At 47.3% G+C, this 27,252-nt stretch overlaps 1 protein-coding gene across 2 annotated transcripts; it reads right to left on the reverse strand.

Moving 5' to 3' along the window:
- Positions 1–15,740: 15,740 nt before the first annotated feature.
- On the reverse strand, positions 15,741–24,967 carry MRPS23 (mitochondrial ribosomal protein S23). Of its 2 annotated transcripts, none has more exons than XM_049636504.1 (6): positions 24,863–24,967; positions 24,135–24,305; positions 22,029–22,106; positions 21,693–21,819; positions 21,126–21,261; positions 15,741–16,005 (listed from the first exon to the last, which is right to left on the reverse strand). In XM_049636504.1, exons 1-6 carry the CDS (start codon positions 24,904–24,906, stop codon positions 15,995–15,997), a joined length of 567 nt encoding a protein of 188 aa, XP_049492461.1. In that variant the 5' UTR covers positions 24,907–24,967; the 3' UTR covers positions 15,741–15,994. The 2 variants fall into 2 exon arrangements, with proteins under 2 accessions (XP_049492461.1, XP_049492459.1); XM_049636502.1 differs by having other exon boundaries at positions 18,833–21,261; positions 24,863–24,965.
- Between the last annotated feature and the right edge of the window lie 2,285 nt (positions 24,968–27,252).

Here is a 27,252-nt window from a genome sequence, read left to right on the forward strand (position 1 = left end):
AGTGGAGGAGGGGCAGAGAGAGAGGGAGACACAGAATCCGAAGCAGGCTCCAGGCTCTCAGCTGTCAGCACCGAGCCCAACACGGGGCTCGCAGTCACAGACTGTGAGATCACGACCTGAGCTGAAGTCAGATGCTTAACCGACTGAGCCACCCAGGCACCCCTACTTTATGTTTTTAGATCTTTAGTTCACTTGCGGTTTATTTGGGGCATGGTACCAGATAGAGAATTAAACTTAAATGTTCCCTGCAATTCACAACCCATTCCCAACAGTTTATTTCACAACCTATCCTGTTCTCACTGATGTGAAATGCTATCTTTGTCATATACTTAATGCCCATATATGTACCAACTTTTTTCTAGATTCTTCGTTGTATTCCCCTGGTCTAACTGCCTGTTCCTATACCTATATCATGCTGTCTTAATCATTGTCGCTTTGTAATACCTTTGACAGTGAGTAGTTAATGCTATGTTTTGATATTTCAAAATTTGATTAGCCATTCTCATGCATTTCTCCTTGCAGGTGAACTTTATTATCAACTTGTGAAGTTAAAAATTGAACACCTCAATAGGACCTGATTGGAATTGCCCTATCTGTATATATTAAGTTGGGAAGGATGGTCCAAGACTCTTTATGTGAAAGGGAAAAACAAAAACTATGCATGGATTTCTCACCTACCCAGGATGCCATGGCCAGAATCCAACAGGCTCCGAATCAGTTCTGGAATGATCCTGCTCCCGATCCAGTTCTGGAATGTCACCCTCCACTCAGCCTGCTCAGTAGTCAGTTCCTGTGTTTTCTTCCTATTGGGCTCCAACTTTGATTCCTACTTGCATATGAGTTATGTGTTTCTCTGGCCTTTCAAACGCCTCTTATTCTCCTAGCATGGCATGGCTGACTATTCTCCAGTATGCCCCCTCATGCAGGAGAGTGGTCTCACCCACCGAAGCTGGCCAGTAGGGTCAGGATTGGACAATATCTTCAATGTCATGGTAGCAGGAGGAAACATGAATCTTCTAGCTCAAACTTCCTCCTCTGACTTCATTGCCGTAGCACAGAGATCATGGGGAAATGACCATGTGCTTAGACAAAGTTACAGAAGAAGTGGCTGGTTAGGAAAAGTATTTAAAAAAATTTTTTTAACAGTAGTAACAAGTAACACCTTTCTCTGGTGTCCACCTTTCCATTCCCTGAAGAGAAATAAATAGAAAGGAAATATTCTAAGACTGTGTTGCCCAAGATTCCACCAGTTCCAGAAAGAGGCTGCCTTCATGGTAACTGGGATGTTTATCCTGGTCAACCTGAAATTTCTACCATTTTTGATATCAGATTCCCATGAGTGTCTGACGGGGCCAGGACTAAGGTGAGGCAGGTGCCAAAAGTACATTTGTATGACCTTGAGAATGAGTGACTCCTTGAGTTTGGGACTTACTCTGGCCCAGCCCTGGAGTTTGATCCTTTGTGTGGATACTGTGGTCTCTGTCCAGACCCTCTCTGCACCCGTTCTAGCTACTGAGACTATCAGCTGATGATGGCTTGTGGCTAACATCCCTCACTGGGGGTCACTCTAGCCCAGGGAACTGCCTTGCCCCAAATCACACCCCTTCCAGGGGGCAGCCTATGGCCAAGGACTGACTAAGGTGGGGGTGCAAACACTCGGCCTCCTTTTTTTTTTTAGGTTTATTTATTTATTTTGACAGAGAGAGCAGGGGAGGGGCAGAGAGAGAGGGAGAGAGAGAATCCCAAGCAGAGAATCTCTGCACTGTCAGCGCAGAGCCCGGTGTGGGGCTTGAACTCACAAACTGTGAGATTATGACCCGAGCCGAAGCCGGACACTTAACTGATTGAGCCACCCAACGGCCTCCTTTTCTCAATTGGAAGAGTTCTGAAGAGCTGTCCCAGCTCCAGAGTGCCAGGACCTCAGCTCCTGCCACCAGTCAAGAAGCACGATGCCGCACTGTGAGTGCGGAGCCTGCTTGGGATTCTCTCTCTCTCCCTCTCCCTCTCTCTCTCTGCCCCTCTCCTGTTCTCTCTCTCTCTCTCTCAAAATAAATAAAAGAAAGAAGAAAGGAAGGGAGGGAGGAAGGAAGGAAGCACAGTGGCAAGGGGGAAAAAAAGGCAGCACAATGCCTGGTAGGCCCCATCAGATCCTGGAGGTTCCAAGGTCCACGCTTTGGACATCTCCATAGAGATGGAGCTAACTTACTGTACGAAGCAAGTGAATCTGAACAGCTCAAAGAACAGTCTGCCATGGGTTCTGTCTGCTGAGATTGCCCCTGTTCAGGGCCACCCATCCATCCTCAAGTTGTTGAAAACATGGGCTACTGATGGCTCAGAGCTTCATGCTAGAAATTGCTTTACCCGAGGTGCACCCCCGCCCCGGGAATGGCCCTAGCAGTGACTAGTTGATGGGGGATGGGGATACAAAGGCCCATCCCCATTACCTGGGGAAAACTTTGAAGGGCCACCCCACTTGCAGAGTCTTTGTACAATTAGCGGAGGTCTCCATGGCAACCACACTGGGGGACATCTCCCTCTGTCTGATCCTGCCTTCCCTGCCCCCTTCCAGGTGTATCTCCAGAGAACAACCCTAATTAAGGGTTTACATGTGGCTCTTCATCTCAGAGTCCGCTTCCAGAGAAACATCCCCAGACTCAGGCTGAGATATTAGGAAACTCCAACGATGCGGACTTGGTTCCCTGAAACAAGGAACCCCAACAGTTGTACAGCAACCCATTGATCGACAGTTAAGCCTTAGATCAATTTTCAGGTTGGCTGTTTCCAAACTATCCCCTCTCACCGGGGTTCAAGGAAACTACCCAAAGAAAGGAGAATGCAGCCTAAACCACACTTCATTGGTGAATTGCACTCACATGCCCTTTTTCCTCACTTTGAATCATATGACTCAAGAAAACTTTAAGTATTAATAGTAAAGCCTTCAGCAAGACAAGGACGAACCCAGGGACATCTGCTAGGGAACACAACCAAGCTTGTCCTTCTGAAAGGAAGGGAAGAGAGATTAGCAATTATGATGTCTACAGGGGGTTCAGTGTTATACAGGAATATTTTTAGTAAATGACAGAGAAAAACGTAGAAAACAGGCTGATTGATTGACAGACAACCCAATTTTTAATCTGGACATCTTTAATAAATTCTGCAATGCAGGATTATCAATCTTATCTTACCTGGATTTCTACTTTCGCAAGGAGATGCCCTTGATTTTAGAGGCCAGAATAAGTGGCTTCTTTATCAAAAGGTTCACAGTAAATGGCCAAGCCTGAGCAGCTCTGAGCCAGCCCCCAGGAGCCAAATCTCATCACCATTTCACGGTAAAAGAGTTTTTCTGACTAGTTACACATAGGGAATCAATCTTTTTTACGTAAATCCTTCTGGACTTAAATACAAGCAAAATGCAAATGCCAACTTCACCTGGATGTGGAAATGCGGTTCTAAGGAGCCAAAGTCACTGTGGCATGTTTCATGTGTCAGCACAATGAAAGCTTTTTCCATTGGGGATCTTTTTTGGCTCCTTCAACCCTTGGAATCAGGTGCAATGCTATTATTATCCCCATTTTGTTGATGAGCAAACTGGGGCTCTGAGAAGTTAAGTAATTTGCCCAAGATTATGAAATGTATATGGGAGAGCTGGAACCCCAACCAACCCACCTGAGGTAGAGCCCGTATTTTTAACTGTGATGTTTTAGTCTGATATCCTACAGATGTTTAGCAATGTCGTATAGCATCATAGCCATAGCATCATGCTGCTTACATTTCAGATTTTAACACTTACATATCAAATGTAATATTATATTTTCTATGACAATTTAAAAATGTGAGGCTGTATACTTTTTTTTTTTTTTCAAAATAAGGGTGTGGTATATTGTCTGTTGTCTGTTTTCCAGATTTTTCAGTCAATTCGTCTATAGGTGTTTCTTGCTTCCATATTAATGACACTTTTCAAATTATAATTTTTTAAAGTCACAAATAAAGGCCAAAAGGAAGTTCTATGTCTGACATGAGGAGTGGGAAGGAAGAACAGTGGATAGATAGCTGCATATTTGTTCTGTAACAACTTCTTCTTTATTGTTCTCTGCTCTCCAAAGATATCTTCAAACTTATGTTATTTGTTTAAACATAGTAAGAAGGAAAAGTCATTTATTGTCTGTAGTCTGATGGCTTCATATTGAAAGTGTTAATAGATCTGCTTCTATTGTCTGTTTTTGCTGGTTCTCATTCATGGAGTCATGTTTCCTTGTGTGTCTGGTTGTCACTGACCACAGTCCAATATCTTAAAAATAATTGATAGGAATAATATAAGACATAATGGAAAAGTACCTATGCCCAAAAATCTGCTTCTCTAATGCATGAGAGCCATACCAGTCTGGGCCCAAATTAAACCAAGTGCAAGGCCTGAAATTTCCTGGGCCAGGACAACATTGGTAATTGGAACCTTGTGTTGTAATTCTGTGTGGCAGGTGCTCCATTTCCAGATCTCCCTCATCCACCCACCTCCTTGGACCAGCTCCTGGCCCTGTCTTCCCATTAGGCTACAAGGCCACCCAGGATCAGTAACCCTCAGGGCAAAATCAGCCTCTGTGCCCACTCACCTCTTTATTCCTACTCTTCTGTCTGTTGACCTAGTCATTTCTTACCGTTTGTCAGCAATACTATTTAAGAAGATTTCAGAAGTTATTTTATGTAGTGGGAGAGTTGGTCCAGGTAGTTTACCTTGCCATTGCTAGGAAGGTTCATCCTACAAGTTTCTCAAGAAATAACCAACTCAGCATGCCTGGGAGGCTCAGTTAAGCATCCAACTCTTGATTTCAGCTCAGGTCATGATCTCATGGTCATGGGATCCAGCCCTGTGTTGGGCTCTGGGCTGGGCGTGGAGTCTGCTTAAGATTCTCTTTCTCCCTCTGTCCCCTCCCCTGCTTGTGCACATGAGCACACGTGTGTGGTCTCTCTCTCTCTCAAAAAAAAAAAAAAAAATAATAATAATAATAATAAAAGTCAGCACCTGGGTGGCTCAGTTGGTTAGGCAACTGAGTTCAGCTCAGGTCATGATCTTGCTGTGCATGGGTTCAAGCCCCGGGTCGATCTCTGTGCTGACAGCTCCGAGCCTGGAGCCTGCTTCAGATACTGTCTCCATCTCTCTCTCGGCCCCTCCCCCGCTCATGCTCTGTCTCTCTCTCTCTCTCTCTCTGTCTCAAAAATAAACATTGAAAACAATAATAATAATAAATAAATAATAAAAGCAAAATAACCAACTCAGAACAAATTTGGGACCCTATGAAAACCTGAGGTTTGATTTGTGTGTCTTAAAACAAAATAATCAAATTTTCAACAAAGCATCTTTAATTGCGCTCACTGAGGCCTGCAGTTCACAGCCTCACTGGTTTAGGTCCTCAAAGGAAGGGGGTCTGGAGGTGGGAAGGGAAGACTGTAGGAGTCCCCACCTGGGGACTGAACCCCATCAGGTTCACTGGGTCTGCCACCGAGCCACTGTGCAACCTTGGCCAGTGGCGCCTGTCTTAGCTGGTTTTCTCAACTGGAAAATGAGAAGAAGAAGAAGAAGAATGTCTATCTGACAACGTTGTCGTATGGACTAAACGAGATTAAATAATACATGCAAAGCCTTTAGCACAATGTTAAGTGTCTGATAAACATGATGATTATTATTATCCCTAAGACGCTGATGTCCTCAGACACACACGCACACACACCCTCCCCGGGCTGCCCCATATTCCTCACACGTGCACGTAGATCCAGTCAAGAACCACTGCCTTAGTTAATGATGATTTGAATAAATCACTCAATTCCAGCAGTCTGGTTGCTAAGGACATCATTCTGGAGGCCTTAAAGGCAGGCCTCCTGGATTTTATCTCCCTTAACTCATTCTGTGACCTACAAATTGAAAGGACGACAATAATTCAGACGTGCAAAGGGCCTGGAGACCCCCCGATGAAAGGTACCCCTACAACCACGTGGCAGGTTGTGCTGTTGTGATAAAGCAGAAGGCTGTTTGAAAATAATCAAAAATTCTCTCAGGAAGCCCAATTATATTTTTACATCAAGAATCAAAATGCCAGTGCCGCAGACTTCAGCCTATCATTCACAAACCTTTTATCCTGTAATTAAGCCAGATCTGCTGCTGGGCTAATTCTTCCCTGAATGACACCACCCTTTGAGCCAGCCCGTATGTCGGCAGAAGACTTCACTCTGATGATCTATTACACCAATACATCACCGCGGTGAGCTGCCTCCTTAATGATTTATCCATAACACATCATCAGAGTGAGCCACACTCATAATATATTGCTCAATAAGTCTGCGGTAGCCAAGGGGGAAAGCCACGAACAGCGGCCAAGTCCGTGACCTTACATGGTTGGTGTCAGCGTGCGGGGCCCATGCTGGGCTCCCCCTTCCTCAACAAATGTTTATGTAGGCGGGAGGGCTCTCGTGCCGATAGGCTTTTAAAACATGAAGAACCATGACCTTTAGAAAGTCTTATAAATCCTGAGCAGAAAAGCCCCTCAGTGGGCAGTGGGGGCTACCCTTCTAAGCCTGTCAAGTAGGTAGAAAGCATTTTCTTTAAGCTCTTACTTGGAAGGCCAGGACCACTGCACTACACAAATCCAAAGGGCGCCATTCACATCGCAATCTGTGCAAATGGTGCCCCCTAGAGTTGTGCAATGTGCAGCCCGAGCCACCTCACACGACCGCCCTGTAGGAGGTCCTGATTAAGAGCATAGATTCTGGCATCAGACGGCCTCATCTGAGTCAAGGTTCTGGGAATAACGGTCCTACTCATGGGGTTGCTATGAGATTGAACAGGATAATGTATGCAGAGCCCTATGACATAGGAAGCACTCAGCCAACATTAGCACGACTGGTAGCAACCTTAATGAATCCTGAGAGCCAGGAAGCCTGTAGGTCAAGGCTGGGGCAGCAGGCAGCCCCTGGGTATTGTGCTCTTCATTCTGTGGGGTCTTGTTTCATTGGTATGTATTTATATCCCGCATCACTCAAAAGAAAAAGGGCCAATTCTTCCCTTTGGGCAAGAGAATGCTTACAGAAATACATACTACGATAAAAATAAGTAGATGGGGTGGGGGGAGAGTGCCTGGGCGGCTCGGTTAAGCATCTGACTCTTGGTTTCAGTTCAGGGCCTGATCTCATAGTTTCATGAGTTCAAGCCCCGCGTTGGGTTCTATGCTGACAGCACGGAGCCGCGTTGGGATTCTCCGTCTTCCTCTCTGCCCCTCCCCTACTCGCACTGTCTCTGTCTCTCTCAAAATAAACTTAAAAAAAAAAAATGTAGATAGGGACATTCAGGGAAAGAAAGATTTAGCAAAATTTAGGCAAAAATGGTGCACCAAAACGGCACTGAGAACGAGCCGGGAAGGAGCAACGGGCACACTCACACACTCAGGCAAAAGTGAGATTTGGCACAGCCATTCTGGGGAGCACACTGGCATTGCCCAGAAAAGTAAAGCTGGGCACACCCTACAGCCCGGCAATCCACTCCCAGGTGTGTGCCCCAGCTCAGAGGAACTCTGTCTTGCACCCGTGCACAAAGGAACCGATGTAACAACGTTCCCTGCACCATCCTGGAGACAGGGAAAAAACTGGAAACGCCCACCAATAGGAAAAGAAATATGTAACGGTACTAGCCAGCTCTTACATAGTGCACGCTGTGTGCCAGGCATGTTTTAAATGTTTCACATCTGTGACATCATGTAATCTTCACATCAATTCTCTGAGGTAGGTGCTATCATTTGCCCATTTTATAGCCGAGGGAACTGACGCATAGAGAGGTTAATTTGCCCAAGGTCGCAGAACTAGTAAGTGGCAGAGCTAGGATTTGAACCCTGGCATTCTGTCCCGGGGCCAAGCTCTGAGACACCACGTAATCATTTGTCTTCTCTTCCAGGTGGAATACTACACAGTAGCGAAAAATGAATTGACTAGAGCTACACGTGTCAGCACAGGTAAGTTTCAAAACATAAGCCTTGGGGCTCCTGGCTGCCTCTGTGGGTGAAGCGTCCAACTCGTGATTTCAGGTCAGGCCGTGATCTCATGGTTTGTGAGTTCCAGCCCCACACTGGGCTCTGCTCTGACAGCGCTAAGCCTGCTTGGGATTCTCACTCCTCTCTCTCTCTCTCTCTCTCTCTGTCTGCCCCTCCCCTCGTACTCTCTCTCTCTCAAAATAAATTAAAACCTTAAAAACAAAAGCATACTCCTCGAGTAAAACAAAAAATTACAGAGCAATACATATAATATGAAACCACTTATAGAATGTCTTTAAATATGGAAAACAATACCATATGTTTGTTACAGAGGCATATGTTTGGAGAAAAATTATTCTTTCTTAAAGAGGAAAGGAAAAAGCAAGTCCAGGAAGAGCCCTCCCACAGGGCTGGGAGGAGGGGGAACGGGGTCAGGACCAGGTGCTCAGAGGCCTGCGTTTGTCTTTGCTAAGTTCTACGTCTGAAGCTGGGTGGCAGGACATTTGTCACGTATTCCCTGTCATTTTTGTACGCCTGATCTATTTCATAATTATCAAAACACAGTCATCATAAGTTCCTATGCGACTGTGAGCTGCATGTGACCGTCAATTCAGCTCTGAATTGACTCACAGCCAGAACTAGGAGGGACCCTAAGGTGCCAGATTGGCAGAGACCACGGCAATAAACTACCCCCGTAGTTCAGAAGCAACACGGGGTTCCTCTGAATCAAGATGTAACAGGAATTTCGTCCATGCGTCACCACAGTGGAAAAGATGATTAGTAACAACATTCCTACAGAAATAAAAGGGGGGGAAGGGGCATCACACAGCCATTTTCTAGCATCCCCCAACGCATGCCAATGGCTTCACGTGAGGGCGAGACTCAGAAAGAGCTGCCGTATGAGGGCCCCTCTCTATTGCCAGCGTCTGAGACATTTCCAGAGCAACAGGCCTGGGTGAAGCAGCAGGGAAGCAGGCAGACCCTAGAAGGCATCCCCCTGAAGGGGAAGGAAATAACCTCGACTCTGGGCAGTTCTCTCCCTCAAACGTCTGCTCCTTTTGCTGGGACACGTTGCTGTGGACACGGCATCCAGGCGGCCAGCGTCTCTGCAGGCTGAGAAGGTCCCGGCCCCGGGACCAGAAGGCATCCACCCTTTGCCTAGTGTTGCTGGCGATCACTCTGACTTCTCACACCCTGGGTCCATCCAGCTGTGTTTAAACCTTTGGTTTTTACCCTCATCGTACAAAGTAGGGAGTCAAGAGGTAGTAGATGGAACAAGAAATAGAGGCGTAAGTACTTTACGTGATTATAATATTGTGATTTGTAAAAAGACGTGCATACTGGTCTCTGCCCCCAGCTCCTAACACAGAGCTCCTGAAACCCTTGTAATTTCCTGTGTGGACAGGAGTGTCTTTTGTTCTAATGAGGTGACTCTGCGTGGCTCCTGGATGAGGGCTGGTCGCTGGAAAGCCCAAGCCGAAATTAGAAGCTTGGAATTTTCAGCCCTGCCTCCCATTCTCTTGAGAAGTGGCGTCAGTGATCAATCACGCCTGCGTGATGAAGCCTCCTTAAAATCCCAAAAGCACAGGGTTCTGAGAGCTTCCAGGTTGGTGGACACGTGGAGGGAGGTGCTGGGAACGTGGCACAACCAGAGGGGGCATCGGGCCTCCGCACCCCTTCCCCCATACCTGTCCCATGCATCTCTTCCGTGTGGACATTCAGCTGTGTCCAGCGTCCTATCCTTTAATAAACTGGTAAATGTGTTTCCCTGATGCAGCTGCTCTAACAAATCAATCGAACCCAAGGAGAAGGTCGTTGGAACATGCAATCGGTAGCCGGTTGGTGAGAAGTGTAGGTGATAACCTAGACTTTCAACTGGCATCAGAAGTGCGTGTGCATGTGTGTGTGTGTATGTGGGTTGAGGGGCAGTTTTGTGGGATTGAGCCCTTAACCTGTGGGATCTGACACCATGTCTGGGTAGTGTTAGAATGAAAGTAAATTGTAAGCCACCAAGCTGGTGTAGCAGACAATTGCTTGTTGAGGGGACAACACCCGCCCCCACCCTCGCCCCGCCACATTTGGTGATCAGAAATAAAGTGTTTTATGTGGGTGGTAAAGGAGGGTCATGGGGAGGAACGCAGTAGGGAGGAGGGTTTTCTCTGCACAGGAAGGTGGAAAACCAAGTTTTCCCTTACGGAAATGTTCCAAAAGTAGAGGAACCGTGTTAGTTTCCTGGGGTTGCCAGAACTAATCGCCACAAATGGAGTGGCTTAACACAACAGTAATTTCTCTCACACCGTCTGGAGGTCAGGAGTCTGAAATCAAGATGTCAGCAGGGCCGTGCTCCCTCTGGAGGCTCCAGAGAGATTCCTGCCTCGCTCTCCCAGCTCCCCCCTCCCCCAAAATCGTGGCTAGCAACCCCCCGTCCTCCTTGGCTCGTGGCTGCACCACTCCAATCTCTGTCTTCGTCTCCACAAGGCTGTCTTCCCGCTTTGTGAGTGTCTGTTTCCAAAGCTCTCTCTCCTTACAAGGATGCCAGTCACTGGGTTTAGGGCCTGCTCTACTCCACCATGACCTCATCTTTACTCAATTACATCTGCAAAGACCCTAATGCCAAATAAGGTCACACTCGCAGGTATCAGCAGCTTGGACTTCAACGTATCTTTTTGAGGGGGAAGGGAGTACACAGTTCAACTCCAAACAGAACCTTAATAGGTGTGAATAACAGAGGAACTAAAGGGGGGAAATACCACAGTGGAAGGAAGAGAGAATCTAACTCGCCTCACCCTCCTCCATCATGGCAGAAAGCGAGGACGCACTGGCTGCAGTAGGGGGTATAAACTGATGTGCGAAGGTAATCACCAGAAGCACCCAAACTGAAAATAGTTAACCCTGGTTGGCCCCAGGGACAGGCTGAGGTAGGAGGAGGCAGAGAGCCCCTTCAGGGGACTGTGAGGAAATTTGAATATGGACTGACGATTAGGTAACATTACAAAATTACTGTTAATTACCATTTTGTCGGGCTTCATAATGGTAATGGTCTTGATGTAAGAAAAGGTCTCATTTTTCAGAGAAGCAAGCTGAAGCCTTGAGTGAGAGAGGTTATGTCTGGACTTGCTTTAAAATATAGATGGGGCGCCTGGGTGGCTCAGACTCTTGATTTTGGCTCAGGTCATGATCCCAGGGTTGTGGGATCAAGCCCCACATCGGGCTCCACTGCGGAGCATGGAGCCTGCTTGGGATTCTCTCTCTCTCTCTCTCTCTCTCTCTCTCTCTCTCTCTCTCTCCCCCTCTGCCCCTCTCCCCCACTCACATGTGCTCTTTCTCTCTCTCTCTAAAAATAAAATAGAAAACTGGGGCACCTAGGTGGCTCAGTCGGTTAAGCATCTGACTTCAGCTCAGGTCATGATCTCACGGTTCATGAGTTCAAGCCCCATATCGGGCTCTGTGCTGACAGCTCAGAGCCTGGAGCCTGCTTTGTATTCTGTGTCTCCCTCTCTCTCTGCCTCTCCCCCGCTCGCACTCTGTCTCTGTCTCTCAAAAATGAATAAACATTAAAAAATTAAAAAAATAGGGGCGCCTGGGTGGTTTGGTCAGTTGGGCGTCCGGCTTGGGCTCAGGTTATGATCTCACATTGGTGGGTTCGAGCCCCACGTTGGGCTCTGTGCCGACCGCTCGGAGCCTGGAGCCTGCTTCGGATTCTGTGTCTCCCTCGCTCTCTGCCCCTCCCCGGCTTGTACTGTTTCCGTCTCAAAAATAAACAAACATAAAAAATTTTTTTTTAATAAATTAAAAAAATAAAAATAATATAAAATATAAGAAATATATGGATAAGCAAAATCTTTGGAAAAGATCGAGAGAGCAAATAGAAAAAATATATTAATAATGGTTACGTCTACATGATGAACATATGGAGGATTATACCATTCTCTCTACTGTCATAAGTGTTTCCACCATCAAAGTTTTAAGGCGGCAAGAGTTGAAGTCTTGGGAGGCGCCTTCTCTCCCACTGCAACTCTTCTTGGACCCACAGACCCAACGATCAGGGCTTCCAAGGCCTTGTACTTCAACCTCCTTATTTTACAAACGGCCAAAAAGGTTGAATGACTTTCCAGACTCACAGGGCCAACGAGTGGGATGAGTTGGGGCCGGCCCGGGGTCTCCAGGAGTCCCATCCAGGTCCCCGGCTGCTGTCCCATGCCATCTCCTGCCTCAGTTGTGGGCTGAAGGAGCTATTTTTCAGTGTCAGTTAACAATGGAGGCACACTCAGTTCTTTTTTTTTTTTTTTTTTTTTAAGGCAGACATTGCCTACGGGTCACTGGGTTCTCATATATAAGAAATCTTGATTATACCTGAAAGCTCTATTCTCAACACGACAGTAAAGTACGTTCAGGTCCTTTATGCCTTAAAGTAACCCCTTGGAGGCCTGGCAAGGTGTGTGTCAGTTGAGCCACAAGTATCTGTCATCTATCTTCCACTGACATTAATTATAATATTAATTAACTTCATTAATATTATTATATAACAACTATAATCAACTCTATTATAATAATATTATAGTTATTAATTATAAGACAACTGCATGGGGGAACTAAGTCCTTCCTTTGAGACTTTCCTAAATTTGACCTTTTTGACTTTTACAGGTATTCAAAGTGGCTCTTTTCAAAAAGCCACGGTAGGTGTGTCGATCAATAACAAAAGGGAAGGAATAAACAGCTCCAACCTTGAGAACACGCGGCATTGGAGAAGGCCAGGAGAAACAGGGCTGGACTGCAGCAGGACCGTGGAACATTCTGGTACCCTCTACCTGCCTGCAGTTCAGATTACCCGACCCCTCCTACTCTTCTGGCTTGTCTCCCACGGCCCGTTTTTCTTCTCTCACAACCAAAAGTAGGAAAGTTAGGGATGGGGCAGGGTGGCCGAAGACCAGCTTTGCCTTCTTAGGATTTCGGTTGGAAACTTTCTGGGATTAAGCTGGCTACCTCTTGCTCTCACCTCAGGGGCCCCGGCAGTGTGGCTGGACCCGGAAACCAGGAGCCGAGGCTCATGCATGCTCACTGAGGTGAGCCAGGCACTGAGCCCACGCTTTCCCAGCCTGAAAAGGGAGACCCTGCCGGCGCTGAGTCAGCTCAGGGCTGCAGCAGAAGTGGTAACACAAGCCCATCGGCCCTTGAGTTATACCTTTAAGGGGCTGGAAGCCCCGAGGAGCCAAAGTGACATATATGCCAGGGCAGGGGAACGTGATTCCCAGCAGGGGGCCAGGCCGGAAGAAGGGATGAATTCCAGCAGGGCAGGGGGGCCGTGACCCTCTGCTGCTGAGATAGAGCAGGGCCGGTTCACCTCACCTGGCAGGAGCCAAGGGAAGCGGGTGATAAAGCCCAGGATCCAACTGTCTTTGTGTTTACTATTCAAGAGATAATCCCGAGCATGTTTGGGATTGAAATAAAGCACCGAGGAGGGGGTTTGAAGAACAACCCGGCATTTCCTGCAGAATTCCTCAGCAAGCAGAGACTAGACCAGTCACCCTCCCCGCTGCCGTTCCTCTCCTGAGTCCACAGTCTTGGGCTCTGCTCTCCTCAGGCGGGAAGCCCAGCCCCAGCAGCTCCATAGCCATTTTCTTCCGCCCGGCATCTTTATTTTGTGTAACTGCAGAAGGCTTGCGTTTACAAAGTTCTGCCACAACCAGCACCTTCTTTGGGTTCTGCACCCCCAAAACATCCTTGGAGCAAGTACGAGTATCCCTACCGTAGTCAGGGAAACCATTCATTTGTTCATTCATTCACTCACTCAAGCACACTTTCAAGGATCTATCAGGCTCCAGACCCTGTGCTGGAACTGAATGCAGCTCAGAAGGGCTAAGTGACTTGCCCGAAGTCACCGTCACACGGGGAGCAGCAGTGCCACGATTGGAACCCAGCTCTTTCGACTGAGACCTAAAAAGGAGAGAGGCCAGAGCTCTGCCTCGGTCGGGTACCTCGGTGGCACCCTCAGCCCTGGTGTCCTCTAGCCTAGCATCCCAGGTGAGCAGTGGTGGAGGGGCCCCACGGCCCACCTACAGACAAACCAAAGTCAAATGGAGTGAGAGGGGCACAGGACAGTGGGAAGGACATAAATAGATCTTCCTGGCTTTCCAGACCTCATTCCCACACCACCCACCATTTCAACCCTGACATCCCCCCTGTCCTTCACTGGGAGGAGGACCAGAGGGAGTTCCAGAAACTCCTGCCCCAACTGTTAGCAGCACTGGACCCCAGAAACAATGTCTTCTGAGGTTGGAGCCATTTTCTTCTGCTGGACCTCTAGGTAGTGACCTCTGGCTTCCCTCCACAATCTGGGGAGACAGGGGGAAGGAAGAAGGGAGCAAAGTCTACTGCGAGGAGGGCAGAGGGGGGCAACAATGAGAAAGGAAAGAAGAAACAGAAGGAAGGCCACTAAGACGTTGGTTTCTACTCACTGTCTCTCTGCCTTAAAAATAATTTAAAAAAGGCAAGTTTTCCAGTGAAACCTACCAGCACTGGGTAAGCTCCAATAGTGGACGAGTTCCCAGGTTGTTCTTTAGTTTCCTCCTTTTTTTTTTTTTTTTATAATTGTTTGATTGATTGGCTGATTGATTGGTTTGGCGCTAGAAGGTTGGAAGGAGATAAAAGGGATAGCAACTGCTGTGGGGAGGGGCCCAGAAAAGAGAAGCGGTTAGACAAGTAGCTGGTGAAAAGGTACACAATCCTAGTTTTTTGTTCCTTCTGTTTTAATATAATGCACATTCGCCTCCACCCAGTGGGAAGCAACAGTTGCTGAGAACCTTCCAAGCACTGAGAGGGAAGACTGACTCCGTGCCAAGAACTTTGTTCCTGCTTTTATTTAACCCGCATAGCAACTTGATGAGGGAGATGTTAGGACCCCTGCTTTACAGACAAGGGAACCGAGGGTCAAGTTATTCACCAACTCCCCTAATGGCACAAGACAAAGCAATCAATCAGGGCTTCCGTCCCAGGTCTGACTCCACAAGGCCTGGGTTTTTTCCACTGGCCCACACTGCCTGCATTGCTCTCCCGTCGACCTCCGCAGCAAATTCGCAGATTCTGTCATTGACTGGAGAAGGTTAGGAAACACTGATCTGAGCAGTCTGTAGGGGCTCCGCACAGTTAGCGCTCTCCTCTCCGGCTCCCATGATGGCGCAGTGTCGGTTTCCCCCTGCAGGCTTTTGTCATTTGTCCTGTGGCCTCTCTGCTCCCATCTCTACCCTATCCCAGGCACCCGAGGACCTCGGCTTCCTAAATCTCAGCCAGAACGGTATTTTACAAGGACACTCGCCAACCTTGAAAGGCAAGGTACCCCGAGGCAAGGTAGTAAAATTACTGTGGCTGAGCAGCATGAGCGCAGCGCCACCTAGTGGTTCTTGGGCCAATGGTCCCTGGCGGTGACATTTTCAAACAATCAATATCTCATTATTAACCATAATCACAACCTGATGTTTACTTTTGGAGAAATGTTCAGCGGCAAGGGATACACATGCACTTTTCTGCATGTTTCAGAGGGCTGCGATCTAAATGCCACAATGACTATTAAACAGTGTCCTGCCCGTGAGCAAACAGGAGGGAGCAGAGATTGATTGTATATCTTTTTCATCTAAGCTACTCACCAAAAACAAAGCATCCGTTGAAGCCACTGACCTTTCACTAACTGCTGGAAGGAAAATGCTTGATAAATAATAAATAGACCACTACTGGATGTTGCTTAGAACCATCTTTTAATTAAAAGAACGGAACAACTAGAAGGTCAGGTGACTGACATTTAACTTCCAGTCCAAGAAAAGCATCAATCGAGACTAAAACTATATCCAAAACGTAATTTCATTGTCAGCTACCATTCAGCAAAAGTCCTCTTCCTGTGATACGTCTGGCCGGAGAGGTCAATGCTGGCGACATCTTGGAGAAGAGGTAGCACTCACCTTTGCCGCCTCCTTTGCCTTCCCCTAGCAACCTTTTCATTTGAGTGCTGTAGCAAAAACAGGAAACAACGGTTGCGTTTGGCATCTCCCCAGAAACCGCTCCAGCACCAGACTCACCCAGTCACAGACCCAGATGCCCCACGGAGCACTACCCTAGGAGTGACACGGAAGCCATTTCCCGTCTTGCCCACGGGAAGGCAGGTGCCCTTCCTCCACCACTCAAGGTGACCCCAAGTGGCCCACTGAACTTGCTCAGGCATCCATCTCACTGAGCACCGGCCAAGCTTCAAAACACGTGACCAACCCCGCCAGTCAGTCCTCTACCTTTTGGCTGTTCTGGAATAGAGCTCAGGAGCATGGAGACCCAGAACAAAGTCATAATCGCATGCCCCGGCCCACACACACACACATACACTCACCTTTCCTCATTCCCAGCTCCGCATGCCTCTGAGGCAGTACCAGCACCTGTCAGAGCCACATCATGTCATATGCCCTAGTGCCCTGGCGGTCAGGAAAACTGACAGCCCAGTTCAGAGCCATACTTGGTCATAGCTGTGTGCCTGTCTGGATTCCCAAGGGCAGAAGTGCTAGGCTCAGAGAAAATCTTACCCTTCCACTTGAATGATTTTATGTTTTTATTTTATTTTTTTACCCTTGAGACAGAGAAAGAGACAGCACGAGCAGGGGAGGGGCAGAGAGACGGAAACAGAACCTGAAGCAGGCTCCGGGCTCTGAGGTGTCAGCACAGAGCCTGATGCAGGGCTCGAACTCACAAACGGTGAGATCGTGACCTGAGCCGAAGTCAGAAGCCTCACTGACTGAGCCACGGAAGCTGTAGGATGTTTTAAGTGGCAAGCCACCATTTACGTACAGGGAAGGCTATCATTTTAATAAAATCAGGAATCCTATGGGAGCACTGATTTTTCTGTAAAACCACTTTCATTATCAGAAAACATGACACTAAATATTACACAAAATTAGAAAACCACTAGGGCTTGCCTTTTAAGGACACATGATCAAGAATCAGGCCTGCTGAACAAAAGGAAATGAAGAACTCTATAAAACCTTATGAATCCAAAACCACTTTAAAGTCTTGCTATGTAGACGATGGAAGATGTGGGACCTATTGCCTTTGTTGGCTTTGTCCCTTCTGTCCTTTAATTAAGAGGATTCACCTGGTTCAGCCCCCAGCATCCCATACCTCTCTATCCTCCCCTTGGAGAGCTCATTCATTCTCCCACCTCCAACCTTTACCCTTTGCTAGGGACTTCCTCCCCATCTCCCAGACATCTAACTCATCTCTATCTGCCACTTGGATGATGCAGCATCACCCCCTAACTCAGTGTGTTGAGGACCACCCTCTTCCCAACCTTGCTGCCTGTTAGTGAGGCACATATTCCTCTGGTCACTCGGGTTTGTGACCTTGGAACCCGCCTCCAACTGGGATGGCTGCAGAGACCAAGTCTGACGGGCCTCCTCTTCCCTCCCTCTCCCTTCCCTGCGCGCTCCGCCAATCCCATTCTTTGCATCACATCTGAGCAAATCTTCCTTCCACCTGACGCTGCTTTCACTACATTACCTCCTGCTCAAACTTTCTTACAGCCAACGGAACAACTCTGAGTAGTTATTGGGGCCACGTGGTCTGATCCCAGCCTATCTGTTCAAACCTTTTCCCACTACTCCTCAAGAGTAATGAAAGCATCTGTAATATTACAGGTGAGCTTTACAGTCTGTCTCAATCTCCACAACACGATCTAGAAGCCAAAGAGGCAAACATTACCCCTATTTTGTAATCTGAGACTACGATAGGCACGAGGTCACACCAGCAAAAACTGGAGGAACCAGAGCTAGTCCCGGATCTTCAAACTTGTCTTCGTAAACTGCACTGTAACCTGGACGTGGACCCTTCTTGGCTTGAGTTCAGCAAACCCACATGGAGGGCCTGCTCTAGAAAAGCTCTGTTTAATGCTTTAGTGGGTACAAGTAAGAATTTCCACACTCGTTTACACTCTGGATGGGAAGAGGGACCCTGGGGCTCCTGGGCGGCTCAGTTGGTCAAGTATTTGACTCTTGATTTCCACTCAGGTCACGATCTCACAGTTTGTGAATTTATCCCTGCATCGGGCTCTGCTCTGACAGCATGGCACCTGCTTGGGCTCTCTCTCTCTCTCAAAAATAAATATACATTAAAAGAAGAAAAAACTGCTAGGAAAACAAAGGGAATGGGAGGGGAGGGGAGGGGAGGGGAAGGGAGGGGAGAGGAAGGGCTAGAGAAGGGAAGAAAGAGGAACCCTGGAATGACAACCAGGTAAGCAAGGACTGTAAACAGCGGGCCAGGTGTGCCAACTGAATGATGGGCATGAGTGCGGCCTGGAAGGGACTCCATAAGGGACTTGAGATCTGACTTGAACATCAGCTAACGTTTCTGAGCAGACATCACTTGGAAATGGCAGTGAAGGTACAGTTTCTGAAGACCGTGGTGGCAGGGAGGGCACTCCTGGCAGAGGAGACAGCATGCATTCTCCAACTGCTCCCACCTTGCAAGGCCCTCTGTGCATATTCCTGAACTGGTCCAGACCTGGCTCCTCCCCCCAGCTCTACTGTAATTTTCTATCATAATTTAAAAGGATTCCTGTTCATCTTATGGCTTCCAAAGTCACTCTGGTCTCCCAGCTGGATTTGAAGCTCTTTAAGGCAAGAATGAGGTCACACTTCCATTCTCTCCAAACATCCCTATAGGGACCCGACAGTGGCTTTTGCCCCCACAACTGTGGGGAAGAGCTCTGAAATCCCCGATAAACTTCACGACTTTCACCGTGTTGACCACTGAGATTCAACCTAAAGGAAGTTTGCCATAAGGGCTAGTCTCTTTACCTTCTATCAGGCTTAGGGTGTCCTCACGGAAGAATCCTTGCCTGATTTAACAAGACTGGAATGTACTGGTGAGGACGTGGGGATACAGGCATCCCCCTATATTGCTGGCAGGAGCAGAACTGAGCAGTTTCCATGCAGGGCAGTATCAGAAGTAAAGACGAGCTATTCTCGAGTCCAGCAGTACCACTGCTAAGAATGCACCCACAGCAACACTGGCCTGTTTACAGCACAAGAAAACACACAGCCACTTTTGTTCACCTTGGCACTCACTAAATCACTGTGCATCCATACAGAGGATGGGAGAAAATGAGGTGCAGGATGGCAAGCATAGTGTCGCCATGCATATGCCCAAAATATTTCTGAACAGGGAATGGTGATGATGGTGGCCTTGAGGGAGCAAATAGGTGGCTGGGAACAGGTTTTGGAAAGGAGACCAGCTTTTTACCTTTAAATCTTGAACCATGTGCATGTATAGTTTTTTTAAAAAAGTACGTGAAGGGGCTCCTGGGTGGCTCAGTCAGTTGAGCGTCCAACTCTTGGTTTCAGCTCCTGTCATGATCCCAGGGAGTGTGGGATCAAGCCCCATGTCAGGCTCCACCCTAGGTGTGGAGCCTGCTTAAGATTCTCTCTCCCCCACTCCCTGCCCCCTCTCCTCGGCTCACTCTCTCTCTCTAAAATAGAAAAAAAAAAAAAATGCAACAACTTTCTAAAAATGTTTTCATCACTATGGCAAAGAAACTGCCTTTTAAACCCCAGAAACCTAAGGTTTAGAAAAATAATGAGTGACTCTCCAACTGTTCCTCTGAGAGCACGATCATCTTTTCCACCTGCTTAAGCCCTCCTCCCAAGGCCTGGCACTCACTGGTTGTCTACGGTTGTTGAATGGATGAGATTTACTTTCCCATCTAAAAGTAAAGCATCCCCAGGGCGCCTGGGTGGCTCCGTCAGTCAGGCATCTGACTCTGGATTTCAGCTCAGGTCAAAATCTCCCGGTTTGTGGGATCAAGCCCCGTGTCAGGCTTTGCACTGGCAAAGTGAAACCTGCTTGGGATTCTCTCTCTGCCCCTCCCTCTGCCCCTCCCACCCCTCAAAATAAATACACTTAAAAAATAAACAAGTAAATAAAATAAAAGTAAAGCATTCCCAAACAAGAGGAATTGCCAAACAGTGATAAAGGTGGCAGGAGGATGCAGCGTGGCTGAAAACTGCTCCCAGTCAGTGGGTTCGAGCCCTGTGTCGGGTTCTGTGCTGACAGCTCAGACCCTGGAGCCTGCTTTGGATTCTGTGTCTCCCTCTCTCTGCCCCTCCCACACTCATGCTGTCTGTCGCTCTCTAAAATAAACATTAAAAAACAATAAATAAAATAACATAAAATAAACAAGTTATGAAGCAGCTTATTACTAGTAGCTGAAAACCACTGGCCTGATCACAAATAAAAGGGCTACAAACTGAAAGGAATATTTCACATGTTCGGTAAAAGATATGAAAATGAAGAAAGCAGAACAGTTGACAAGGTCATGTAAGCACATCACACCACCAGGGAGGCAGGTGAACACTGGTGGACAACAGCATCTAAATTAGCTGGCCCCCTCTTGGCAATCCAGGTATCTACAGAGAGGTCCTCTGAGTTCAGTCTTTAGCTGGATGTAATCGCTTATTCACTCAAATCTCTACTGAGCAGACTACTATGTTCAGGCCTATGCTAACTGTCTCCAGCACACTCAATCTATGAAATTAAAGTTATGGTTCTGACCTTTGTCCATCGTCAGTGACAGATTCTCACTCTTACTACAAAGCACATGTCAGCTTAGCCTCTCAAGTTGAAGATCAAGATAGTTCTAGAGCAAAATGTAAAGATTATCTGCAGACAGAAACAGTTGGCCCAGGGAACATACCACATGCACAAGTAAAAGCCTGATGGAAAAAAGACACCACAGGATCAAATAGAGCCAACCCACACGTTAACACAGAAATCCAAGCAAACCTACTCAGAACGAGTCTCATTCAAACAATACTTACAAAAGTTTCCTTATGCTATTTACAATTTTAAAGTAAATTTACTTTATAAGCAGCCAGGGAATTCTTTATTTAATACCATCCTAACATAAAAGTTCATTCAAACCATGAAACTGAGTTTTATGACAACCTAGAAATAGGAACTGAATGAAGGCAAACATAATGCCTTAGAGATCAAGAAACATTTACACAGTTCCACTGTTAAAAACAGTTCAACATTCATCCAGTGAATACAGTTTGGATGTCAGTATACACATTCGTCAGGGAGGTGAGAGACCTTTCGACTGTTCCTCCGACGGCTCCATATGCTGGCCCTGTAGAGCTTCCGGCAGAGGCTTGTTGTTTTCCAACACTGTTTGGGATTTCACATCCGAAGATTCAGATTCCCAGGAAACGTGACTACCTGCCTTTTGCTTAAAAGACCAGACAGAAATATGTCACACAGATGCTGTCATTTTCAGTCCACTGACTGGCTGAAGCTATATGACTAAGCACATTCTATCACGGAGTCAAAAACGGAACATTTATATTCCAGGTCAGATTCTATTATAACAAGCAATACCCATGATAAAAATCTCTACAGAACCATAATTTCAAAAGTCCTAACGACAACTCACTTGTTCCAAGCAGCAGTCATTATCACAAAATTTCAGCGTATATACGTGTGTGTGTGTGTGTGTGTATGTGTATACATTTTTTCAAGTTTCAGTATATTTAATCTACCAGTATTTGACCCGGTGTTCAGGGACATAAACCAAGGTTGGGGAAGGAAAACCAAGCCTTCCTTTAACCTCTAACGAACAGGCAGTTAATCTAACAACAATTTTAATAACAAAATACTCACAGTCCTTGCTTCTCCTACTCGTCTTAAAATGACACCTTCTGCCAATAAAGCCTTTCCTGTTTCCACAAACAATTTCTCTTCGTCTGTTTCTCCAAGCTTCTGTAGCTCAATGTACTTCTCCACAAACCTGGAATTCCAAGCAGTCACATCTTAGGTCTGTGCATGGAGAGTCATCAAGATGTACACAACACCAAGCGGCTCAACAGGTCCGCCTAAGGAACATCTTTTTCCTCAAGTGGAATTCAATGAAACTCCTCACACTGGGACCTAAATTCCTTACAAAAAAAAAAAAAAAACAACAACAACAACCAACACAGGACCTGTAAGATGGCTTACTGTTGACAGGTAGACTTGAAGTTTGGATTGAACAGATCAAAAGCTTTCTGACCAGATCCATAGGCCGAATAAAATTTCCTAGAAAATACAAACAACACAATATAAATTTCCAACTACAGATCACGGCCAAGAGCAAAGTAAAGAAAAATTACTAGGCTAAGCAGAAGCTTTTTTTTTTTTTTTTTTTTTTTAAAGTAATGCATATGGTAAATATAACAAATGTTACAAAAAGGTAGCCGGTGAAAGTGACATTCCTGCTCACCTCCTCCCACCCCCAGTACCCTCCCAGGAATCAATACCAATCTGTTTCTTCTGCATTCATCCAAGAATATTCTCCTAACATATAAGCATATGCACACCTATCCTTCCCTGTTCCAAGCTGCGTAATTTAACCCAAAGGACAGGAAACACTCTAGTACATCTTGTCTCTTCTCCTTTTTTTTTTTGTTTTTGTTTCATTCACCAAGTTTATTTTGAGTCTTACTAGGCATTGTGTTCAGCCCAAAAAGAATCAAATATTGAAGAATATTTCTATTGCCCTGGCTTGAACTATATTAAATTTGTTTATGGTGTTATAATCTTTATCAAAGACATCAACTAAAATATCCAGTCATAATAAAAAGGTATTTACCAGGAAAGGTATTTCTAGAGGAAATAAAAGGAGTTTCTCCATGCAATATTTTTAACTATCCAAGGGCAAATCTGAGTCTTGGAGAAAATTCTTCTAGCTGAGAGAGCAAGACAAAGATCACTAAGTTATTTTAATTAAAGTGATTCATTTGAGGACAAAGGGACAAATTCTATGGAAGACAGAACCCCAGATTTCAATTCCTGTTGTCAGTGGTGGATCCCACCTCAGAATGAGAAGGGGCAATTCATATTCTAAGCTAAGAGCAAATAACTTTAATTAAGCCTTTGCCTCTTCTCCTTAATAGTTCTTTTTTTTTTTTTTTTAACGTTTATTTATTTTTGAGACAGAGATAGAGAGAGAGCATGAACAGGGGAGGGTCAGAGAAAGAGGGAGACACAGAATCTGAAACAGGCTCCAGGCTCTGAGCTGTCAGCACAGAGCCCGACACGGGGCTCGAACCCACAGACCACGAGATCATGACCTGAGCCGAAGTCGGACGCTTAACCGACTGAGCCACCCAGGCGCCCCTCCTTAATAGTTCTTAAAGATCATTTCAAATCACTGAACTTTTCTGTTTCCAATCCTTTGCTACTCTAGAGAGTGCTGCAATGATTACCTTTATCAATATTTCTTAGTACACTATGCAAGTCTGGAATAGATTCATAATAACAGTACTATTAGCTCAAGGTATGTGCATTTGCAATATGGCCTTGCAAACTGCCAAATGCTTCCAAGTGTATGCAATGAGCCTGCGCAGAAAAGTGCTGTCAAAGTATTTAATACCCCCAAAGATCTCATGTCCTACTCTGAAAATTTCCTCGTAGAGCAGAACATACTTGTTTTACTACCTCAAGGAGTGTCGGGGGCAGGGAGGGGGGGTAGAGAGGAGATTCCTCAAAAGAAAGGGGCCTGGACCTCAAATGAGAATATAATGACTTTATAAGTTTTGTTTTCTTATAACCAGAAATAGAGATAAGAATAAGGTGTATATATTCAATTGACTAAAGTACAATCTCTGATCTTAATATTTAAGAGAAGCAGAATCCTACAAATTCTAGGTACTAAAAACTGGCATCAACATTTGAGGGAAAAAGTTCTTCCACTGAATTCTCAGCAAGCTCACTTCCTTGAACCCCATAGTCCTATGAATAAAATGGAGACAAAATACTGTAGGGTTAAAGTAAGGCCTAAATGAGAGAATGTTTTTAAGGGTTTAGCATAGTGTTAATCCATGCACAGAAACAGGCAGCTATAATTGCAATGATCAGTCCGTTGCTGAGCTCCAGACTCTACTGCCCAGAACTTGTTTCTCTCACATGTGGGAGGGGCACTGGTTCCCTCACCAGGCTAGATATTCAAGACTTTCTCCACAGGGAAAGCCCTGACTCAATTCCTGCAGGTCACCCGACTGCTAGCCAAACCTTTCCTTCTGAAATCGCGCTGCCTCCTGTCCACCACGGGGGCTTTGCACTCACGCTCTAATCCGATCCTCGGGGTACAAGATGTCCTGGATGGCAGCTTTGGCTTTGCCATATCTCAGGCGGGGCCTTCGGAAGACCGGCTCTCTCAGTGGAGGAAAAGCGTTATATATGTCAAACCAGAGGGGCTTCTCCTTCAACACCCCAGCCCGAAGCAGGTCCCGAGTCCTTAAGGAAGGGAAAATAACGAAGGTCAGCCAGTTACAACAGCCCGTCTAAGCCCATGAATCAGTCTAGTCACAGCCTGGGGCATCAGTGGGATTGCGAGTCCGAAACACAGAACCGGAAGGAGGCCGCAGCACGGGTGTTCCCCACCTACAGGTAAGATACTTCCATTTTCCAAAACCAACCTAACAACGCTCAGGGGTTAAGTCCTTCTATTTTCTCAGGTGCGTCCCACGCCTCCTCCCCCCATCCCCGTCCAGTCAAGGAAAATAGAGGCTCCAGCTGGGCCCATCAGCATCTTCCTCCCCTCCTCTTCCCAGAGACCTCCACCCCGGCAGGGGGAGAGGTGCAATCTTGAACGAGAAAGGTACATTCGGGGAGTGATGTCAAGTACACCTATTCAGAGACGGCGGACAGCACGAGAGGGCATCACCCGGCTCCCACTCCGCACTCTGGAGAATGCCTCGCCCTACTCACACCCACCCAGAAAAAGCGCGACCGGTCGAGAGCCCCCATCCCGGGGGAGGCGCCCCCAGCCCACCCCGCCTCCGAGCACACACCGCGAGAAAACGCTCCCCACCGTCTGCAACCGGCTCCCCGCCATGGCAGGCGCCTGGGATACACACGGCCAGCGGCTACCGGAACCGGAAGCGCCCGCGGCGGCGAAGAGGGCGTAGGCTGCTGGCCGAGCCGAGGATCGCGGCGCCCTCTCCGCAGCCCCAGCCGGAGAGCCGAGCCAGGCAGAAGCAAAGGATGGGCCGAACTGGCGCGGCCCTCGGCTCCCGGCCAGATTCAGACGCGAGCACTCGATAGCCGAGACGAAAGGAAGGAAGCCGGCCAGAGCCGGGCAGAAGCAATAAATGACCGATCTCGAGGAGGGATTCACGCTGGTGACTGCTTTACCCTTTCTGGCCTTGCTGAGCCACCCAGTCTGGAAGGTGGGGCGGCGCGGAGGGAAGACGAGGGGGAGGAAGGAGGGAGGCGCAGCCTACGTCCGGGGAACCAGCCCGGCCAGGACACACGTAAAGGCACAGATAGAGGTCACGCTGGCGCTGGGCCCGAACTGCGCCTTATCTTGCTTGGAGCCACAGACTCCGCAGAAGGAAACCGAGGCCGGGACGGGCAGTCACTGGCCTGGCGTGACACTGGGACGGGCAGGCACTGGCCTGGGGTCACACTAAAGCTCAAGCGTCTGTCCTCCGTGCCCTGCTGTGCAGCGCGCCCCGTGAGTCCTTAGGCCCTGGAGTGCCTCCTGCATCTGCTCCCTTCGGGATGCGCCCGGCAACTAGTGTTTTCTCCGCGGGAGGCGTCGCGGGCTCGCTCCTCCGTGGGGCTGGCAAAGCGAAAGTGAACGAAACAAATTCCCAGACGGAGACCCAAAAATCTGGGAAAAGTAGCCTCTCGGGGTTACTTATTGGTCCAATAATCGTGCTTCGGGTAAAGTACCCCCAAAGAAATGAAAGCACAATTTCTTTCATGAGGATGTTTGTGCAAGGATCGTCACTGCAGTGGAGGAAAAAAATCAAATGGAAAATTATGGTTCGTGTGTCCCATGCAATCCTATGCAGCTGTCAACAATGAACTTGTGAATGCCCATGACTTAGAGTTAAATGAAAAGGGAAGTTGCAGAGAAACATCTTTTAGTGGGATCCTAACCTGTTAAAAGAAAAAAGAAAACACCTGTACATGCGTTTGTGTTTCTATGAAGATAGAAACTACGTAGAAGGCCCACAAGGCTGTGAACCTTGGTTATCTCCAGTGAGACTGCCAGAGAAGACAGCATTTTTTCTTTATATTTCCTTCAGAGTTTGATCGGTAGAGTTTTTATTCGTGTTTGAACTTTTTAATCCAGTGCAATGTTTTGAATTGCATACACACAAAATATCCCCCCGGGCCCATTATCATCTTTGTCAGCCAGAAAGAGCAGCAGGTCATTCCAGAGCACTCCCACTCTATGGGAGGCTGGTGAGGAGGAGGAAACTAATGTTTCAGGAGCAGTTACTGTTTGTTTGTTTGTATTGTCTTGGATCCACACACCTAACCAGAAGGTAGCTATTATTAGCCTTATTATAGATGAGAAAGTGAGGCCATAGCAGGTGAAGCAACCTGTCAGACACCTAACTGACAGAGCCAGCCTTCCCACACAGCCTGGACCTTTTCCAGAAACCCACAACCCTCCTTAGCTATGTCTCAAGCTGGAGATTGGTAGACCTATGAGGTCAGCCAAAACTGGCCCCAGGCGCAGGAGAGGAGGGATTGGAGGCCCAGGGCTAACCTGAGAGGTGGGTTTCATGGCTGCTGCAGGGCCCTGTGGCACAGGGAAGAGAGAGCACAGTGCTGGCTGCTGGGCCAGGTGTAGAGACTCTAGTCTCCCAATCTTAGGAAGGTCTGGAAGGCTTTGCTCTAGGTGGAGCAAACATACTCCCAACTAAATATAGTCTTCCCAGGCCTCCTAACGAGTTTCTAATTCTGTCCAAGTCCCAGCTAGCTGCCAGCCCAGACCACAGACACACTTCCCTTCTCCCACTCAGGCCTGCTCCCCTAGGCCACTGCAGTTACCACTGGTAAAGAATTAGGAGAATTTATTCAGGGAGGAGAGCCAAGGACCCAAACCCTCAGTGGGGGAGGAATTGCAAGATTGGAATTTCTCCTCTAGATCTTCTTAGGGAAGTTACTTCCTCTTCTGAGCCCTTCAGGTTTCCCCTCCTTGAGGCATCTGGGTGGCGCAGTGGGTTAGGCTTCTGACTCTTGATTTTGGCTCAGGTGATGATCTCATGGTTCGTGGGATCAAGCCCTGAGTCTGTCAGGCTCTGCGCTGACAGCTCTGAACCTGCTTGGGAATCTCTCCCTCTCTGTCTCTGTCTCTCTGTTCCTCCCACGTGCGCACACGCACACACTCTCTCTCAAAATGAATTAATAAACTTTGCAGTTTCCCCTTCAGCATCCTATT

Source organism: Panthera uncia, chromosome E1 (genome assembly GCF_023721935.1).
Source record: "Panthera uncia isolate 11264 chromosome E1, Puncia_PCG_1.0, whole genome shotgun sequence".
NCBI classification, from domain to species: Eukaryota; Metazoa; Chordata; class Mammalia; order Carnivora; family Felidae; genus Panthera; species Panthera uncia.

What these genes read in the sequence shown, in the direction of transcription:
- MRPS23 (XM_049636502.1), bottom strand. Translation starts at nt 24,906, where the DNA reads ATGGCGGGGAGCCGGTTGCAGACGGTGGGGAGCGTTTTCTCGCG. An exon ending in GTGGGGAGCGTTTTCTCGCG is followed by an intron (nt 24,306 to 24,862) that starts GTGTGTGCTCGG and finishes CCCTTCCTTAAG; the next exon opens with GACTCGGGACCTGCTTCGGG. An exon ending in TTCAAGTCTACCTGTCAACA is followed by an intron (nt 21,820 to 22,028) that starts GTAAGCCATCTT and finishes TTGGAATTCCAG; the next exon opens with GTTTGTGGAGAAGTACATTG.